General features: G+C 44.7%; 1 protein-coding gene across 1 annotated transcript; it reads right to left on the bottom strand.

Annotated features, from left to right (window-relative positions):
* Window positions 1-6,095: 6,095 nt before the first annotated feature.
* On the bottom strand, window positions 6,096-8,024 carry LOC115641226 (olfactory receptor 14A16-like). The gene has a single exon (XM_030544293.1). The coding sequence runs from the start codon at window positions 7,095-7,097 to the stop codon at window positions 6,177-6,179; it is 921 nt and encodes a 306-aa protein (XP_030400153.1). The 5' UTR covers window positions 7,098-8,024; the 3' UTR covers window positions 6,096-6,176.
* Between the last annotated feature and the right edge of the window lie 9,993 nt (window positions 8,025-18,017).

The following is an 18,017-nucleotide window of genomic DNA, read 5'->3' as shown; positions in this document are numbered from 1 at the left end:
ACAATCAAAACCTGCAACTCTTTTCTGGTGGCATTTTTAAGACCATTATTTAATATTTTTATTAACAACTTGGATAACAGAGGAGAAAATCTGTTCATAAATCTTGCAGATGACACCAAGCTGGGATAAGTTGCAAAATCTTTGGAGGACACGATAAGAATTCAAAATGACCTTGAGTAGTTGGAGAAATTGGTCTAAAATCAACAAGAGGAAATTCAATAAAGACAAGTGCAAAGTCCTTCTCTTACCAAGGAAAAATCAGATGTACAACTACAAAATTGAGAATCACTGGCTATATGCATGTTATTAATGACAGGAATATTCACACTGGGGATTGGCTTCAGGTCCTTATTTCTTGGTAGCATTTTTGCCTTTCTCTAAGTTACATGAGAGAAGACAATTGGGCTTGGAATATCTGCAGCTGGTGTATTGATCTATAGTTATAAATTGCTGAACAAGCCTATTTAGGAGCCAAATTGTGAGTTATTTATAAATGTTTAATCAAACAAGACTTTGGTTGGGCCAGACTGGGTTCTCAGTAACACCAGAGTAGAGCTGAAGTCATTGGAGTTATTTTGGCTTAATCCCTGAGATCAGAATTTCTTCCACTGTGAGTTTTGGCTGAGTAAAGGCAGAGTAAAAACTCTGCACTCCACTGTACCAGTTTTGCAGTGTCATATCTTCTGATCTTCAAAACAGTGTTGAGAGTCCCCTCTCAGCAGGGCCGGCATAAAGCCTTCTCAACCTGCCTCCTTGATCTGATTGCGGTCTCCATGTTTGTTTGCACTGCTAGTTTTGCCTATATTAAACCCACCTCCAGCTCAATCTCAGGTCCGGATCTCATGGTAGCTGTTTTTTAATTCCATGGTACCTCCCATGAAGAATCCGATCATTTATAGCATGAGGAATGAGGATATCAATGCTGCCCTTTGGAAAATGATTGGGTCAAGGCTATTCTCCAAAAAATAAAATGGCTATCTTTCTCCCAGGACCATCATCTCATTCTGTGTTTCTTTATCAATATAATCAACTGTGGACATTATTGTTTCCATGAGAACATAACGTGCAATCCATTTATGTACACTGACATATTTACACTTGTAAATATCTACAAAAATTGCACTCAGGTCAATGGAATTGCGATAAATTTTCTCCTATATAAATAAGATAAAAATCTATCTATCTGTCTAGCTAAGAACATAAGAATGGACATACTGGGTCAGACTAAAGGTCCATCTAGCCGATTATCCTGTCCTCACACAGTTTTCCAATGCCAGATGCTGCAGAGAATGAACACAACAGGGCAATTATTGAGTAACCCATCCTGTGTTGTTCAACCCCAGCATCTGGCAGTCAGATGCTTAGGGACACCTAGAACAAGGGGTTGCATTCCTGACCCTCTTGGTTCATAGGCATTGACAGATGTATCTTCCATCAACTTATTGCTGTCTAGCTATCCATCCATTCCCATACATACCACCCTCCCTCTTGATAGATCGATTAGTCTGATGTTTTTGGACTGCCATTCATCACCATGGTGTCAGAGCACTTTCCACATAAAATCAATTATCATATTGAATTCACTAGTGGACTTCATGGGGTCTCTGTATCTTCTCCTTTTTTCAAGGTAGAGAGTAAAAATTCTGCCCCTCCCCCCACCGCGGCCCTGAGGTCGGAGGAGCTCTCTGTCCCCACTACTGACCCAGGGCTGGAAGAGCTCTCAGCCTCCACTATGGCCATGGGGCTCAAGGTGTCAGCTGCTGCCCCCAGAGACAGGGCTCTTTTTCTGTAATGAACCCCTGGTTTTAACGAACAAATGGCTTGGATCTCCAAGGGTTCATTTTAGCGAGGATGTACTGTATTTTCTAAGTCAGTTGATTTGTTTCTTTGTTCCAGATGTTTTTGGTGAGTGGGGGTTTGGGAGGGTGAGGTATGTTTGATCATATGGGAGTATCCATTTGATTTCATCAAGTAATGGGTACTACCAGATCAGGCCCCAAATGGAGCATGCACCTGTATTCCCCTGGTTTGTGGTTCGCTAGCAGAGATAGGGGCCTCTCTGACTGGACTTAGGTGTCTCTCTGAGCTAGTACACACACCTCTCCTTGGCATCTCCCATCAGCTAGCTCATGTGCCTCCCCTCCCAGAGTGCTAGATTTTGTGACTCCCATTCTTAAGTCTCTGTCTCTCCTTATCCATTGTAAAGGAAGCCCGGGGGCCTGACTCAGGCTGTGTGTGACCCTGTTGTCCCAGTGATTTTCTACATGCCTAAAAGTTAGGTGTTGCTGCACTGCAAGTCACCATGCCTGGGTCTCTTTATAGATCCAGGCCCCAGGGGGTATTTAGGCACCTAGTGGGTTTTTTGAAAGCAACTAGGAATCTAACTGCCATTGAAATCAATGGGTTTTGGACACCTAAATACTCTAGAAAATCCTACCAGGCACCTAACACCTTCAAAAACTGGGCCTTAGGTGATGCAGTACAGTTTTTTATACTGAGCAATGATACCCTGGTATGCAGCTGTGGTTCATTGGCTCATGGTCTTCGATATCCACCAGAGAGCAGAAATGCAGGGCTGGAAGGGACTGGAAGCCAAGGGGAGTTAGGTGCCTGGCTCTTTTAAAATCCTGTCTTAAATTCCTGGAGAAGATAGTCCTCCCCTTTAAAGAACATGCCCATATCTCTGCTGACTCCGTGGGCTGGTGCCAGCCCACCTAATAGAGAAAAGTGAACTCCTGTCTTTTGTAGGTAGATTATAGAATCACAGAATCACAGAAATGTGGGACTGAAAAGGATCTCAAGAGGCGGAGTCAGGAACTAGTAAACCTAGACCAGCCCTGACAGGTGTTTGTCCAAACTGTTCTTCAAAAAACCTCCAGTGATGAGGATTTCACAACCTCGCTTGGCAGCCTATTCCAGAGTTTAACTGTCCTTAGAGTTAGAAAACTTTTCCTAATCTTTAACCTAAATATCCCTTGCTGCAGATTGAGTCCAGTACTTCTTGCCCTATCATCAATGGAGATGCCAATCCACATCGGAGCTTTCCTGGGAGTGTGGCACCATCAAGTAAATTTCTGGGTCATGCATGAACATATGACTTTCCCATGTGAATCCAAAACTTCACTTTGCTGCTGGAATCTACATAGGAGAGGAGAAGGGGTTTCCATCCGCAAGAGAAATTCTATTTAAGCCCCTGGAAACCTCTCCATTCTGTCTTCAGCTGCCACAAGAAATAGCCTCTCCACCCCAAAGGATACCTGAAAGAAACTCGAACAATGGATAGTAACCACAGGTGCGTAAGTAATTGCTGGACTCAGACTAGAAGGAGGATAGTCTGTAAATGAAGCTTACTGGAACATCTCTGAGGGTGAGATTTCATTTGGAATCACTTTCTTACTGTATTAGGTTTAGACTTGTGAGTTTTGTTTTATTTTGCTTGGTAATTCACTCTGTTGTGTCTCTTATTACTTGAAACCATTTAAATCCTACTTTTTTGTTTTTAATAAAATCACTTTTGACTTACTAATTAACCCAGAGTATGTATTAATACCTGAGGGAAGGGGCAAACAGCTGTGCATATGTCTCTATCAGCGTTATAAAGGGTGAACAATTTATGAGTTTATCCTTTATAAACTTTATACAGGGTAAAACGGATTTATTTGAGGTTTGGACCCCATTCAGAGTTGGGTATCTGAGTGTTGGAGACAGGAACACTTCTTAAGCTGTTTTCAGTTAAGCCTGCAGTTTTTGGCTGATGTGGTTCAGACCTGGGTCTGTGTTTGTAGCAGTCAAGCATGTCTGGCTCAAACCAAGCTAGTCACTGAAGTCCCAAGCTGGCAGGGAAAACAGGTACAGAAGTCGTCCAGGCACAATAGGTGGCAGTTCCCAAGGGGGTTTCAGTGATCCAATCCATCAGATCTGGTATTCTGGGAATGCGTCAGTGGCCATCCTAGTTGAGGGAAGAGCTGGGAAATATTTTACTAAGCCTTTGGCAGATTGTTTAACTCAGCTAAAAACATACCAGGATCTGTCACGAATAGGTTGAGGAAACCATTTCCTAATGACAAGATACTTTGTCCATCTCTACCAACTGAGAGGAGAGCAACACTCGTCACCTCCGCCCATGCCATGCATCTTTGGTCTCCAGGGTACAGAGGGACTAGGAATGGGCATGTCTGAGATGATACATGAATAGACCTCCCTCTCCTCTCACTAAGGAGACCCTCCCCTTTTAGGTCTTACTCCCACTGCTGTTGTGCAGTTGCTTGGTAGACAACATCAGCCTCTGATTAGTGCAGGAAGAAGGTCCCCTGAAGTTCTCAGGCCACTTCTGCATATGCGAGAATCACCATCTAATCTAGTCTGGCACCCAGGGGACTCAACCAGAGACATCTAAGGTCCAAAGTACAAGCTTCTACAGCTTGAGCTGAACAGTCAGGCTGCCTGACAGCCACTGGAACAGCCTCCAATCCTCTAGGTGGAGCACAGAGGGGCCTCATAACACACAGTGCCCATGGGTGGCGTTTATACAGCAGTACTGCACAGCTGCAGGGGTCAAGGGCTCCATCTGAGTTGAGGTCACCTCGCTCAGCCAGGAAGATAGGGCCTCACAGATAGTTATACTAATGCAACACTATAGACCCTACTGGAGTTTATTCTCTGTGTGGTCCCCTCTCCTGTACCCCATCCATGCACATCTGTAAAGTCACAGAGTCATAGAGTTCAAGGCCAGAAGGAACAACCAGATCATCCAGTCTGACCTGCTGTACTCCAACACCACTCTCACACCAAACCCAACAACTGAAATTAGAATAAAGTGTCGCAGCCCTCAGGAAACTAGACAGTTCTGTGCCACCGGCAAAGAATAGGAGAGACTGAGGGACACCAGTGCCCAAGGCCCCCACAATGGAAGTGAAATGATTGAGATACACCCAGAAAATCCTTGCAAGTGGCCCACACCACATGCTGCAGGGGAAAGCAACTCCTCCCTCCCCCCTATGGTCCCTGCCAATTTGACCAAGGAGGAAATTCCTTCCTGGTGTCCACATGGTGATCAGTTAGACCCTGAGCATGTGGGTAAGAACCAGCCAGGCAAGAATCCGAGAAAGAGAGAATGGCTCAGTGTCAGGTCAGAGCCTTGGCACATCCCACCCAATGTCCCATTTCCAACCAGGGCTGCCCGATGCTTCAGAGATTTTAAGAAAAACCTCCTGGAATACACGGTCAGGGACAGGAATCCCTCCTGACCCCTGACAGTGGCCAGATGAATCCCTGAAGCATGAGCTTTAGGAACATAAGACACACCCCTCAAGTAATCCCCAATGTTGCTGAACTCTGCCCCCCCCATCACAAGCAGTCCTGTCATACAATCTCACTCAGACATCTGTTCAGTTTCTCTTAAAACAAATTTTGTGATTTGCCCCTCACAACTCCTATTGGGAGGCTGCTCCAGAACCTCACCCTACTGGTGGTTAGAAACCTCCCTTTAATTTCTAGCCAGTCTCACCATCTCTCACACACTCGAATGTACACATGAGCCAGGCTAACACAGTCTGGCTCCTTGTCCCCCTCTAGTGCTTACGTCACAAATGGTGGTTTATAAGACAATGAACCCAGTCCCCAGCTGGTGGCAATGGATACACAGATCCATTGTAGGCTATAGGTCAGATCCATAGATACTGCAAATTGATTTAGTGCCACCAAAGTCAATGGAATTACATGGATGTTTTGAGGATCTACCCCAAATGTCTTCTCTCACCTACCGCAGTTTTATTCCAGTCTGAGTCCTTTAGTTTCAACGAAGCCACTCCTGATTTATACACACAAACAAGCAAGACAACTCCCATCATTGTGCTCTGTGGCCATGGAATGGATATAGGTGGCCAACTAATGTAACGGGTAGTATTTTAGCACAGAATAAAAGTCTGATTCCTCTCATGCACACAGTTTACACCCATTTAATTCCACTACTGAACCATATTTTTCAGCTGGTGAAAATCATACCAGTGGCAGTAACATCAGCGGAGTTAATCTGGATTTGCATTGGTGCAATTGAGGTCAAAATCAGACCTGGCTGTGTGCAAGCTGTGTGGTCATGGAAATAAATGACATTAATGAACAGATACTACATAAGCAAACTCTAGTTAGAGAAAGACAGAAAATTAATTCTTAGTGAATTATCTGTACCCAGTCAGTCTCCTCAGGGCAGCTTTGATGTCCCTGTTCCTCATACTGTAGATAATTGGATTCATAATTGGTGGCAATACAGAATGGAGAACAGCCATCACAAGATCCAGAGCAGATGTGGAGCTGGAGGTGGGTTTCAGGTAGGCAAAGGCTCCAGTGCAAACAAACAAGGAGACCACAGTGAGGTGAGGAAGGCAGGTGGATAGGGCTTTTTTCCGGCCCTGCTTAGAGGGGATTCTGAGCACTGATTTGAAGATCTGAACATACGACACAATGATAAAAACAAAGCAGCCTAAGACTAAACACACACTAAATGCAAGAACCCCAGTTTCACTGAGATATGAGTCAGAGCAGGCAAGCTTGAGTAGCTGGGGGATCTCACAAAAGAACTGACCCACTATGTTGCCTCCACAGAAGGTCAATGCAAATGCGTTCCCGGTGTGTAGCACAGAGTAGAGAATCCCACTGACCCAGGCTCCCGCTGCCATTTTGACACAAGCTCTGATGTTCATCATTCTGTCATAGTGCAATGGTTGACAGATGGCGACATATCGGTCGTATGCCATAACGGTGAGAAGGGAAAAATCCGCTCCCACCAGGAAGACGAAGAAAAAGACTTGGGCAACACATCCAGCATAGGAAATTGACTTGGTATTCATGAGGGAATTGGCCATGGATTTGGGGACAGTGACAGAGATGGAGCCAAGGTCTAAGACGGACAGATTAATCAGGAAGAAGTACATTGGGGCTTGAAGGTGATGGTCGAAGACTATGGCCATGAAGATAAGTAGATTCCCTATCAGGGCTGCAAGGTAAATCACTAGAAACACCACAAAGTGCAAAATCTGCAGCTCCCGAACTTCAGAAAATCCCATGAGAAGGAACTCGGTCATGGTGGTTCGGTTTGACATTTTCTTTCTCAGAACATTGTGTGATGTCTGCAGAGGGAGGGAAAAGAGCAAGGGCCAGCATTAGATCAGTAAAATAACTCTCTTTTTTATAAAAAGCCTTATTTTCCTTGAGTCAGACACTTAGCTTGTGAAGACTGAAGTAATATGGGAATGAGGATGTGGAAAACAGCTCCACTGACTCCAGTGGAGTTACTCCTTATTTACACCAGGGTGATGGAGAAGAGAAATAGGAACAATTGCTTTTGAGGTATTTGTATACCTCTGTCACCCGGAGGTGGGTGAACTCTGGATAACGTTGTATAAATGTTACTATCCTCAGTTTATCAAGGGAAATTGGGGGTCTGGCTGGCCAGATTCTGATGTCAGACGCACTGCTGCAAATGTGGGGTAATTTCACTGCTTGCCATGGAATTGCTCCCACTTTATACTGCTCTAAATGGAAGCAGCATTTTGCATGGAGGTGACCAAACCCTGTCATAATTACACAGTAAAATCGAGTCAGGAATACAGACAGTACCCCTGACACGTCATCCCCTGTTCTAGCCGGGGTTCCATGCTCATTTCAAGAGACAGACATTACGGTTCCCCTCCTGCTTCTCTATCCACTCAACTAAACTCCCTTCCAGAGCTTGGAAGAGAACCCAGGAGTCCTGACTCCCAGTTTGCCCACTGCTCTAGCCCACTAAATACAAGCTAGGAGTTCTGGCTCTACTCATTGAACTCAACTTCCTCCCAGAGCTGGGAACACAAGTGATGTGGTCTCAACTCCCAGTCCCCTCCTCTAACCACTACATCAGACTGCATCTCTGCCTCTGTCCCAGTGATTCTCCACTGCCATCAGGAATGACTGCTGCGAGTGACAATAGATAGTCATTGGGCCAGTGAAGGTGCGTAAGAGTGATTCTCCGGCATGGTAGTTGGGGCACTCACTTGGTGGCCAGGAGAGCCAAGTTCAAGTCCCTGCTCCAATGACTATTTAATAATTGATACAAAGTGTAACAGCTTCAACAGGAGAGACAGAGACAGTCTCATTTCAGAGCAACCTATTGCCAAACAGCTCAGGCACTCTCCTATAAAGTGGGAATTCAAATCTCTTCTCATCAGTCAGAGGGAGGAATTGAATCTGAATCTGTCACAGGCCAGCCGAGTGCCCTAACCACTCAGATTTATGTTATGAGGGGTGCTAGTCCCACAATTCCTATTAGAGACAGAAATAGAACCCCCAGTTCTGACTCCTCTCCTCTCCACCCTGGACTGAACTTCCTCCCAGAGCCACACATAAAAGTCAGGAGTTCTGGCTCTCAGTCCCTGCTACTCTTACCCACTAGACACCAATCCCTTTCCAGAGCTGGGGATAGAACCCAGGAGTCCTGGCTCCTAGTCCACACCACTTTAACCCACTAGACTCAATTGCCCTTGCAATAATCTAATAGACAGAAGTATCCATAAACACAGAGACAGAGAAAGCGCGTGAGAACTAGATACAAACTGAGGGGAGAGGAAACATGTAACAGCAAACTAACAGCGAGACAGAAGTGAGAAAAACCATAGATACTGAGAGTGAGAGAGAGATACAGAACTAAGACAAACTAAGAGATAAATAGAGAAAAACAAACTAACAGAGAGAGAGAAGTACAAATAGATAGACAGCAATAACAACAAGCTAATATATACAGAGAGAAAGGTAACAATGAATGAGCTGATAGCTTTTGTCACAATTTTTGGACAATTTTAATGTAAACTCCTCAATCCATTCTAAAAAAAAAAAAAGGTGTGTCAATTTGATTAATCCCCGCATTCTCCACAGAGGAAACTGAGGCACGGATATTCTGCCCTCTCTTTCCTAAGGGAAATGCTTTGGTCTGTCTCAGTTTCCCATGCCCTAATTGAGCTAAGAGTGAAACTCTGGAAAAAACATCTATCACTTACGATTTCATCCTGAAAGTGACACTTTGTAACTCTCAAATAAATTCATTGCAGTAGCAAACATGTGGTGCCTGTCTGTGTGGAATCCTCCCAGATCGAGACGTCTTTTCTCCTCCAGCTACAGACTGCAATTGGCTACCCCCGTCTCTCTCTCTAGCCCCTACACGCACCTGTATTAATCAATCTCTCTATCTAATGCCCTTTTCACTGACCTATGAGAGGCCATTCCCTCCTCACACTGAGGCTGAGCTACTAGAAATACACTGAGATCTGTGCTGTCTGCGGATGAGCTGTATGTCAAAAATGCAGGTGATCCAGGAAGGTGATTCATCCCTGTCTGTTTTCTAAGGGCTTGTGGGACTCACTCCCTGGCACCCTCAACAGCCCAGCTGCAAATGTTCATTTCTCTTGCCCCCTATTTCCCTGAAGAGTTTCCAGAGACTAAAATAATCACAATTACAATGAGGCAGCAGAGTCTAAAGGAAGGTTGTGAGGCAAACACTAGGGGTACACAGGTCTGTACTCCAGACATCTGGTATCAATTCCTAGCCCCGCTTCTGATCTGCAGTGTTACATAGGGCAAAGTCATTCCCTTTTCCCTCCCACCCTTTGGCTGTCTTTTCTATCGTAAGCTCCTTGGAGTGGAGACTGTTTCTTACCTAATATAATGGGCCTCTCATATCAGGTTCAGCTATCAGATAATTAATTAATTAGTCATTATTACAAAGCTAAAGTTCAAGTTGTCCTGAGAGCTGATCCCAACTATTCTTCTGGCTTTTTTCAGTCACTTCCCCTCTCCATTCCTCAGTTTGTCATCTGTCCAGTGGGGTTAATTGTTACTACTTGGGGAATAATTCATAATGAGTGGAGATGCTCAAAATATCTTCCAGTCAAAACAGCTTTTTGAAGAAAAATTGCTTGTCACTGAAAATGATTTTAGTGTGGAAAAAATTCATTTTGGACTCAACTTTCTATTTTTTTTCTTTTGCAGGGTTGAGTTGTTCATGTTTTGGTTTTAGTTTTATGAAAACCTGGAGATGGATAACATGTTTGTATATTTTTTCAGGTTTATGGGGAAAAGTTTTCAATATCAGAAATCTTTTCCCCAAACTAGAAAACATTCACCATAAAGTGGCATTATTACTAGAGAAGGTTATTGAAAACCAAACACTTTTCAGTCTCCAATTTGACTCTATGCATTCATTCACATATAGTGCCACTCCCTCTCACCAGCACAACCTATTCCGTCATTCATATATATTTTGTACCCTGATATTACAGTGTCCTATTGATTCTCATCATTCCTTCCAGTTTGTCTCCTATTACGTCAATATCCTCATTTAACACCAGGCTTCTCCACACCTATTGGGTTTCACTCAGCCCTTAGTTTTAAAGGCATCATCAAGATGGTGGAGAAGATGCAGATATGAGATGCACTAAGGTGCCAACTATGATAATCTGAACCTCATTAAAGGAGGTGTCTGAGCCCACCAGCTCAAATATGGCTGGCCTCTCACAGAAGAAAGGGCTAATTTTATTAGATACTCAGAATGACAGACTGAATGTAAAAGCTGTCTGGCCCAGAGAAACCATGTTCCCTCTGATCCATGAGCCAGCCAAGAACACAACACAAGTCCTCCTGCTCATGAGGACCAAATAGTGCAGAGAGACACATATGGGGATGTGTTGGTGATAGTATCAGAGGAGTAGCCGTGTGTTGGTCTGGATCTGTAAAAGCCTATGGTGTGATGGTCATAGGTCATCACAGCCAGCAGGAAACATGCCTTGTCTGGAAACAAGAGGAAAAAATATATCTCTGCAGCACAGCTGGGGGAGGAGATAGTTTTCTCCTCTAAGAGGAGATCCACCAACATTTTGGGCAGGGTGACAGAAGTGTAGCAGACTTGCAGGAAGGAAAAGCTCCATAAGAAAAGAGTACACTGGGGTGCCCATTTCCTGACCAGCCACCATGGTAGTGTTTCCCATCAATGTGAGTACATATGTCACTAAAAAAACACTATAAAGAATAAAACCCTCAGCTCTCAGAGGTCAGAAAACCCTTGGAAAATGAAGTCCAAATCTCAGTCTGGTTTGCTTCATTCATTCCTTCAGTGTAATTCATCTGTATAGAAAACAAATGGACATTTGCTTATCAGCTAAGCAAAATTACTCAGAGCCGGATCCCCAGCTGATATAAATTGGCATAGCTGGAGCCAGTGGGCCAGATCCCCAATTGAGATATAGCAGTAGAGCTCCACTAGAGTCAAGGGGGTCAGGTTCCCAGCTAGTGTAAATTGATGGAGCTATACTGAAGTCAGTGAAGGCAGGTTCCCAGCTGGTGTAAATCAGTGCAGCTCCACTGATATCAATGGCCAGATCCCCAGCTGGTGTAAATTGGTACAGATACAGCTAAATCAATAAGCTAGATCCCTAGAGGGTGTAAGTTGTTATAACTCCACTGACTCCAGTTGAGCTCTGCCAGCCACCATCGGCTGAGGAACTAGCTCCCTGTAATACCCTAGCTAAGTGAATCGTGACCTTCTGTAGTGACTGGTCCACACAGATGACACAAGCCTTCTATCACTGGCAATGAGTGAACTACTCCATTAGCTCATGCAGCTGTGGCTTGCCCTGTTGGGTCCTACTCCCAAGCTCACTGAACTCAGTGACAGTGGGTTCTGAAGGTCCATGTTTCCAAAATTCTGAGCAAGCTGCTGGGCAGCAAAGTACAATCTTTGCTCTGTTTTGAGGAGTCATGTAATTATGCTCAGAAGAGGTCTGGTTGATACAGAGATTGTCACCAGCACTGTACCCAAATCAGAGCTCCCCGTCATACAACCAGTCATGCACAGGCAATTTTAAAGGGCCAAGTTTAGCCAGGAAGAGGTCACTATAACAGGATACATCTGTGGGAAGTTAGATGCTCTTGTCAGGCAGAAGATGGAAGGTGAAGGTTTAGTCTGGGAGTTTCAGAGACCTACGGGCCTTAGGCACCACACTTGTCTTCCAGTGGTAGTCAGAAGACTTCGGATCTAAATGGATTAAGCTAATTCGAAATAAAACACTCTTATTCTGGAATAAGAGCATCCACACAGGGAGTTAATCAGGAATAGCTGTTCCAGAATAATTTCCCACCTAAGCAAGCCCTTATTCCTTTCAGCCCATTTTTGAAAGTCCCTGATTTAGGGCTTATTGTAATGTAAATTTTACTTATTTCTTTGAAGTTCTGAAAATTGATACTTAAAACTTCAGCCAGCTAAGGAATTTGAATTTTATTCTGTCTCTCTGTGCCAAGGGAGAATGTGGAATGAAAGCAAACACTGCAGGGACTAAGTGCTAAATTCTCACATGGGTGACTAGTTCCATATCTGCCTCTTTGGAATAAATGGATGTTTCCTTTCTGACCATCCTGCAAGTGAGACAGACAGAACTGGGAGGGTCTGTGAGCAAGATGGAAAGCTGAGGTGAGATTTTCAAAGCTGCCTAAGGAATTTGGATGCCCATTCTCCACTGGAATACAGTGTGTGGTTTGACCCCTAAACCCTTTCTAGAATAAAATTATCAGAACATCCTAGAGCTTTTTTTGATTCTACCATAAATCTCAAGGAAGCAGCTTGTGCATGAGAAATCCTAATTTTCAGAATTAAAAAAAGTTAAGATGCCATAAGAACGAAAATCCTTTTTGCCTGCTAAATCAACTTTTATCCCAAGATCGGAAAGAACTTTACGACACTATTTAAACTTCACGACCATTTAGCTGTACCTTGATGGTCTCCTTCCCAAGTACTTACCCAGCCTGACCCTGTTTAGTGGTCTGTCTCATGGGATCACTATAAATATTATTATTCCCTGGAGAGCCATAAATATTATCATCTCCACTCTATACAGGGACAAGCTCAGAAACAAAGAGGCGAAATGACTTCCCACCAGGGCCGGCTCCAGGCCCCAGAGCGCCAAGCACGTGCTTGGGGTGGCATGCCACGGAGGGCTCTCTGCCGGTTGCTGAGAGGGTGGCAGGCAGCTTCGCTGGACCTCCCGCAGGCGTGCCTGCGGAGGGTCCATTGGTTCTGCAGTTCCGGTGGAGCATCCGCAGGCACCCCTGTGGGAGGTCCACCTGAGCCATAGGACTGGCGGACCCTCCGCAGGGACACCTGCGGGAGATCCACCTTAGCCACGGGACCTGCGAGCAGCAGACTGCCCCCCGTGGCGTGCCGCCGTGCTTGGGGCGGCGAAACGGTTGGAGCCGGCCCTGCTTCCCACCAAGGTCACAGCATGACTGGGAAGATCAGCATAGATATTTAGGAGACATTTATTCCATTTGTATTCCAGTCCTGGACTTCCAAGGCGGGTATCCTGGAGAACCTGGAAAACAAAACAAAAGAAAAGAATTGCAGCGAACTCTCACTGAGCATCTCTTTCTTCACAGTGATCCTATGAGATATCTCACTAAGCAAGAATGATCTGGGTCAGCTCCTGAATGAAGGATCCTCAGAGAACAACCCAAATGCTGGAGAGAGCAATTTGGATTACACTGTGCCCTTGGAGACAGTGCTAACCACAGTGCCCTAGCATATGTCTTGGGGATAATGTGCTGGAGGGACCATGGCTGGGCTCAACCAGGAGGACTCTCCCCACACAGTCAGTGCTGACCCCAATGTCCCTGTGAGACACTAGGAGAGCTGTGCTGCAGAGACAGGGGGACTCAGAAGGGAGCACTGTCCCCTCTCAGTCAAAACTGACCCCAATGCTCCAGTGCAATGTTAGGGGCTTGTCTTGCAGGGGTTGTGGTGGGGTCCTGAAAATGGGGGAGGTACATACTTGGCACTGCTAATCTATCCCTCCTTTGACTCTACCCATGCTACTGCAACCACACTGCTATTTATATTTGCTCTAGCTCAATGATTATGTGATCAAAGCAGAGGAATCATATCCCCTGCTCATAGGTTAGACGTATGGTAAGTAACAGTGCTCTTTTCCTGTGAGTAAGGGTATATAGCTAGGGTGACTCTATCTAGATAGATCTAGATATAGATGAGAAACCAATGATGAACCTTGATTTGAATTTAAAAGGTGTTAAAGAAACAAAGGCTGTGAAAGCTTAATGTGAAATGCACATCTCAGAGAGAATAGGAGACATTCTGAATTGGGAAAACAATAATCTTGATGCTACAAACACATTAAAGGTCTCATTGCAGACATGAGAAGGTCTCAGAGCACTTTCCACGGCAGAAGGGTGGGAGGTGGGTGGTTCGTTAATCAATGTACATGAAGTGCTTTGAGATCTTCACATGGAAGGAGACTTTAGAGAAAGGCAAAAGTGTAATCATTTAGTAGTAAAGAGAAACTGTCTATGAATTTTAGTCCTGGGTTCTGTGTTCTGTAAGGATAAAAATATTGGTTGTTTCACACAATCTACCACAAATCCAATAGAAATTCTTCTCTTTAGTGTTGGAACCCTAGACCCACCCAGCCCCGTGCATCCATTGCCTGAGACAGAGGAAATGACACTAACCAGGCTGCTATCTCCTTGCTCAGGTGAGAAAAGGGTGGGTGTGTCATCTGCTGGCTATGCAGAAAAATCCAGGGATGGCCAGCCAAAGGAGCAAGAGAAATGGGATTTACTCATCATTTTATGGAGACAGGGTTGCTCCTCCCAGCTGGCATCACTTGTCCTAATTTGATTCTCCATCATTCCCAGGTTCATGCTTCTGACTTTGCATTGCCTTCTGTTTTGTTTCACCTGGGTACATTCCTGTGGATTGGGGATGTCATCAGTGATCTGCTCCACATTTTGAGTGAAGAACCTGTATCTGCTCATTTCTCATGCCCAGGAGCTGAGCACCTGAGAGCAACAGCCTCTTTTGTGAGATGCAGGATGTCCAGAGAGCATCTGGGAGGAGGCAGGTGGTCTGGAACAGAGGCAGCTGTATTGTCCCAGACACAGAAACACCCATTAAGTGAGCAGAAGGGAATGTGGGGAAGTGAATTCCCAACATTTTGGCATAAACCAGATTCGATCTCATTGTCCAGCACCCCACTTCTCCCTTCCAGGGAAACACTCTGTGGCAGATAAATTCCAACATAGGTTACACTCTGTGGCAACAACATGGGGGTAATAAAAGGATGCTGGTGATGGCCAAGGTTTATTGGAGATAATGTCATTTTAATGAGGATTAATACTGAGGCCTTGAGGGACTGTAGCCATTATAGATATCCTGGCACTTTCACCAATAACTGAGCATCCCAGGTCCCAGCTTGGTGAAGCCTTTTACCTTTACCCTGAGTGTGAGATTCTCTTTAAGTTCCTATCTATTTTTAATGTTGCTAAGCAGCTGTTAGATGTCTATCACATCCCACCTCAGAGGTTCACTGTGTTGATACTGAACCCAGTGTACACAGCATTTGACATGTGAATCCTTTACGGTTCACTGAGATGAGAGATATGATGGAGATCTGTACAGGGAACACATTCTCAGACCTTCCACTTTGGGCTGAGAATCAAGAGGAGAAATTTCATTGCAAATAGGATATTTTGTTTTGGGAATTTCCCATGACATGAGAATGGGAGGTGCAAAATGAGTGGGACAACGGGCAAGCCTGTTACCTTCATTGTGCCAGCAGCTGTTGGAAATCAAGAAGATGATGTGGATGATGGTGAAGAAAGACACAGCCACCACAAGTTCCCGAAGCCAAAAACTCATTTGAACTGTGTAGAGAGGAGAACATCTGGTGAAGTATCAAGTACCACAGGATTTGCTTGGGACAGCTGGAGACACAAACATCTCCTCTCAACAGAATATCTGGCCTTTAATCAATATTTTTCTTGCCATCATTCTACCTAGAGTCCTTCTTTCACTCTCTGTGCATGGATGTCTCTGTAGTGGTCTCTATATCTCACAGGTTGCTAAGAGGATCCTTCTGTCCTGTGGGATAAGGAAGTTTGGGGAGTATGTTACTCTTGGATATGTGTGAGGGACATTCAAATTGATGGAGAATCTCACCTGTCACCTGGACATTGACAACCTCACTCCTGGGGGACAGAATCCACCGCCTGCTCACATCTTTTTCATACTGGCAGGCATATCTCCCAGCATACTTTGGAGTTGTTTGTGGGATATGGAGCATAGACCACCAGTGTCCACAGCGCTACACACCCCACAGCTGTGCTCTGACCCTGCTGCCATGGGGGGTAATCTCAACTCCATCCTTGTAGAAATGACACCTCCAATGGACAGCATTCCCAGGGACCACGCAGGAGAGAAGCACAGCATCTCCTTCTTTCACCACTCCCAATGGGGGATCGATGTTCAGTGTTGGCTGGGGAAGGGGATCTGAGAGGGGAGCAGGGAAGGTAAAATATTAGTATGTGTCATCTGGGGACAATGGTCAGAATCAAACTTTATTTTTGTTCTTTCTCCAATTTTTCTTTCTTTACCAGAGGACCCTGATAGACTTTACTGAATGACATATTAGACCCTGGTGGATGGAGGACCAACTACTCTGAAAGAAATCTGGGAATTAGTATCTGTTTCTTTCAGAGGGAGGGGCTGCTCGAAACCCCAAGACCTAAGAAACATTAATAACCAGAAACCCAGGCCTTGGCTACACTCACACTTTACAGCGCTGCAACTGGGGTGTGAAAAAACACCTCCCTGAGCGCTGCAAGATACAGCGCTGTAAAGCGTCAGTGTAATCAGGGCAGCAGTGCTGGGAGCGCGGCTCCCAGCGCTGCACGCTACACCCGTAAGGGATGTGGTTTACATGCAGCGCTGGGAGAGCTCTCTCCCAGCGCTGCCGCTCTGACTACACTCACACTTCAAAGCGCTGCCGTGGCAGCGCTCCCGCAGCACTGCCGGGGCAGCGCTTTGAAATTCCAAATGTAGCCATACCCCCAGTCTCTATTAATAATGACTGTCTTTCACCCTTCTCTCTGGGTGAAAATCTGGCCTGTTTAAGTCAAAGGGAATTTTTAATTCCATGGGGCCAGGATTTCACCCCTAGTGTCTAGTGTCCAGCAGGACCTCAGCTGAGAATAGCAAACAAGTTACTTTTGCCTTCGAGATCAAGATTGAATAGTGGATGTATATCCCCTCTGGCCACTTGGATGAGAACTGGAGGCTTTTGACACCACCACAATAAATTTAAATAGGAGATCACTTCACTGCATCAGCTGTTGATAATAATTCAAAATTTTGATGCTCTGGTTATTTTCTGTTATGAAAGTATATAGAGCTACCTAGATTTACATCAACTGAAGATATGTGATTTTCCTTTTAAACCAAGTGGGGAAATGAAATTTGAAGTAGTTGAACTGATTTGAAAACAGTTTCTTACATTGGTAATTATGACATGGCCAAACAGCATTTGAAGGAGGATAGAAAGCAGCGGCCTGTGTTATGCCCATCAGATGAGATGATCCAAGTGGCTACATTCTGGCCTTAGACTGTATGAATCAAACTTGGTCTTGAGACTAAGGCACTGCCCCTGAACTAAGGAAAGCTAGGTTCAATTTTACAGTTTGCCCCACACGCCCTGTATGACTTCGGGTTAAGTTGGTTAACTCCTCTGCACCTCAGTTTCCCATCTGTAAAACATTGTCAAAGTTAGAATCAGGACTCACAATTTGTCAGACCACTCTGTTTATTAGCGCAGCACTCCGCTAATAACATTCAGAATATGTGAGTGGCCATGCAAGGCCCAAACAGTCTTATTTATACAGATAAAAGAGGGGGAATTAGACAAAGTGACAAAGAAATCAAAACAGTAAAATTCACCTGGGGCACAGCATGCATATCCTATTTCCTTATGAACTGTAATCGATCTAAGGCTAATGCTTCACCAATTGCCCTTAAACGGTGCAATTGTTCTATGTTAATGTCTGTATTCCTGACACCTGGTTGCAACATTCCAATAACTTTGCTTAAAGGTACAGACAGCATTTCTTTAATTCTTTCTATTCTTACTATATAATTCATTCTACTTTCACAATCCCTC

This window comes from Gopherus evgoodei, unplaced genomic scaffold (assembly GCF_007399415.2).
Source record: "Gopherus evgoodei ecotype Sinaloan lineage unplaced genomic scaffold, rGopEvg1_v1.p scaffold_33_arrow_ctg1, whole genome shotgun sequence".
Lineage (NCBI taxonomy): Eukaryota > Metazoa > Chordata > Testudines > Testudinidae > Gopherus > Gopherus evgoodei.
This window is presented reverse-complemented; position numbering and strand designations above follow the sequence as displayed.

Coding starts and splice junctions, on each gene's coding strand:
- LOC115641226 (XM_030544293.1), bottom strand. CDS start 7,097: ATGTCAAACCGAACCACCATGACCGAGTTCCTTCTCATGGGATTTTCT.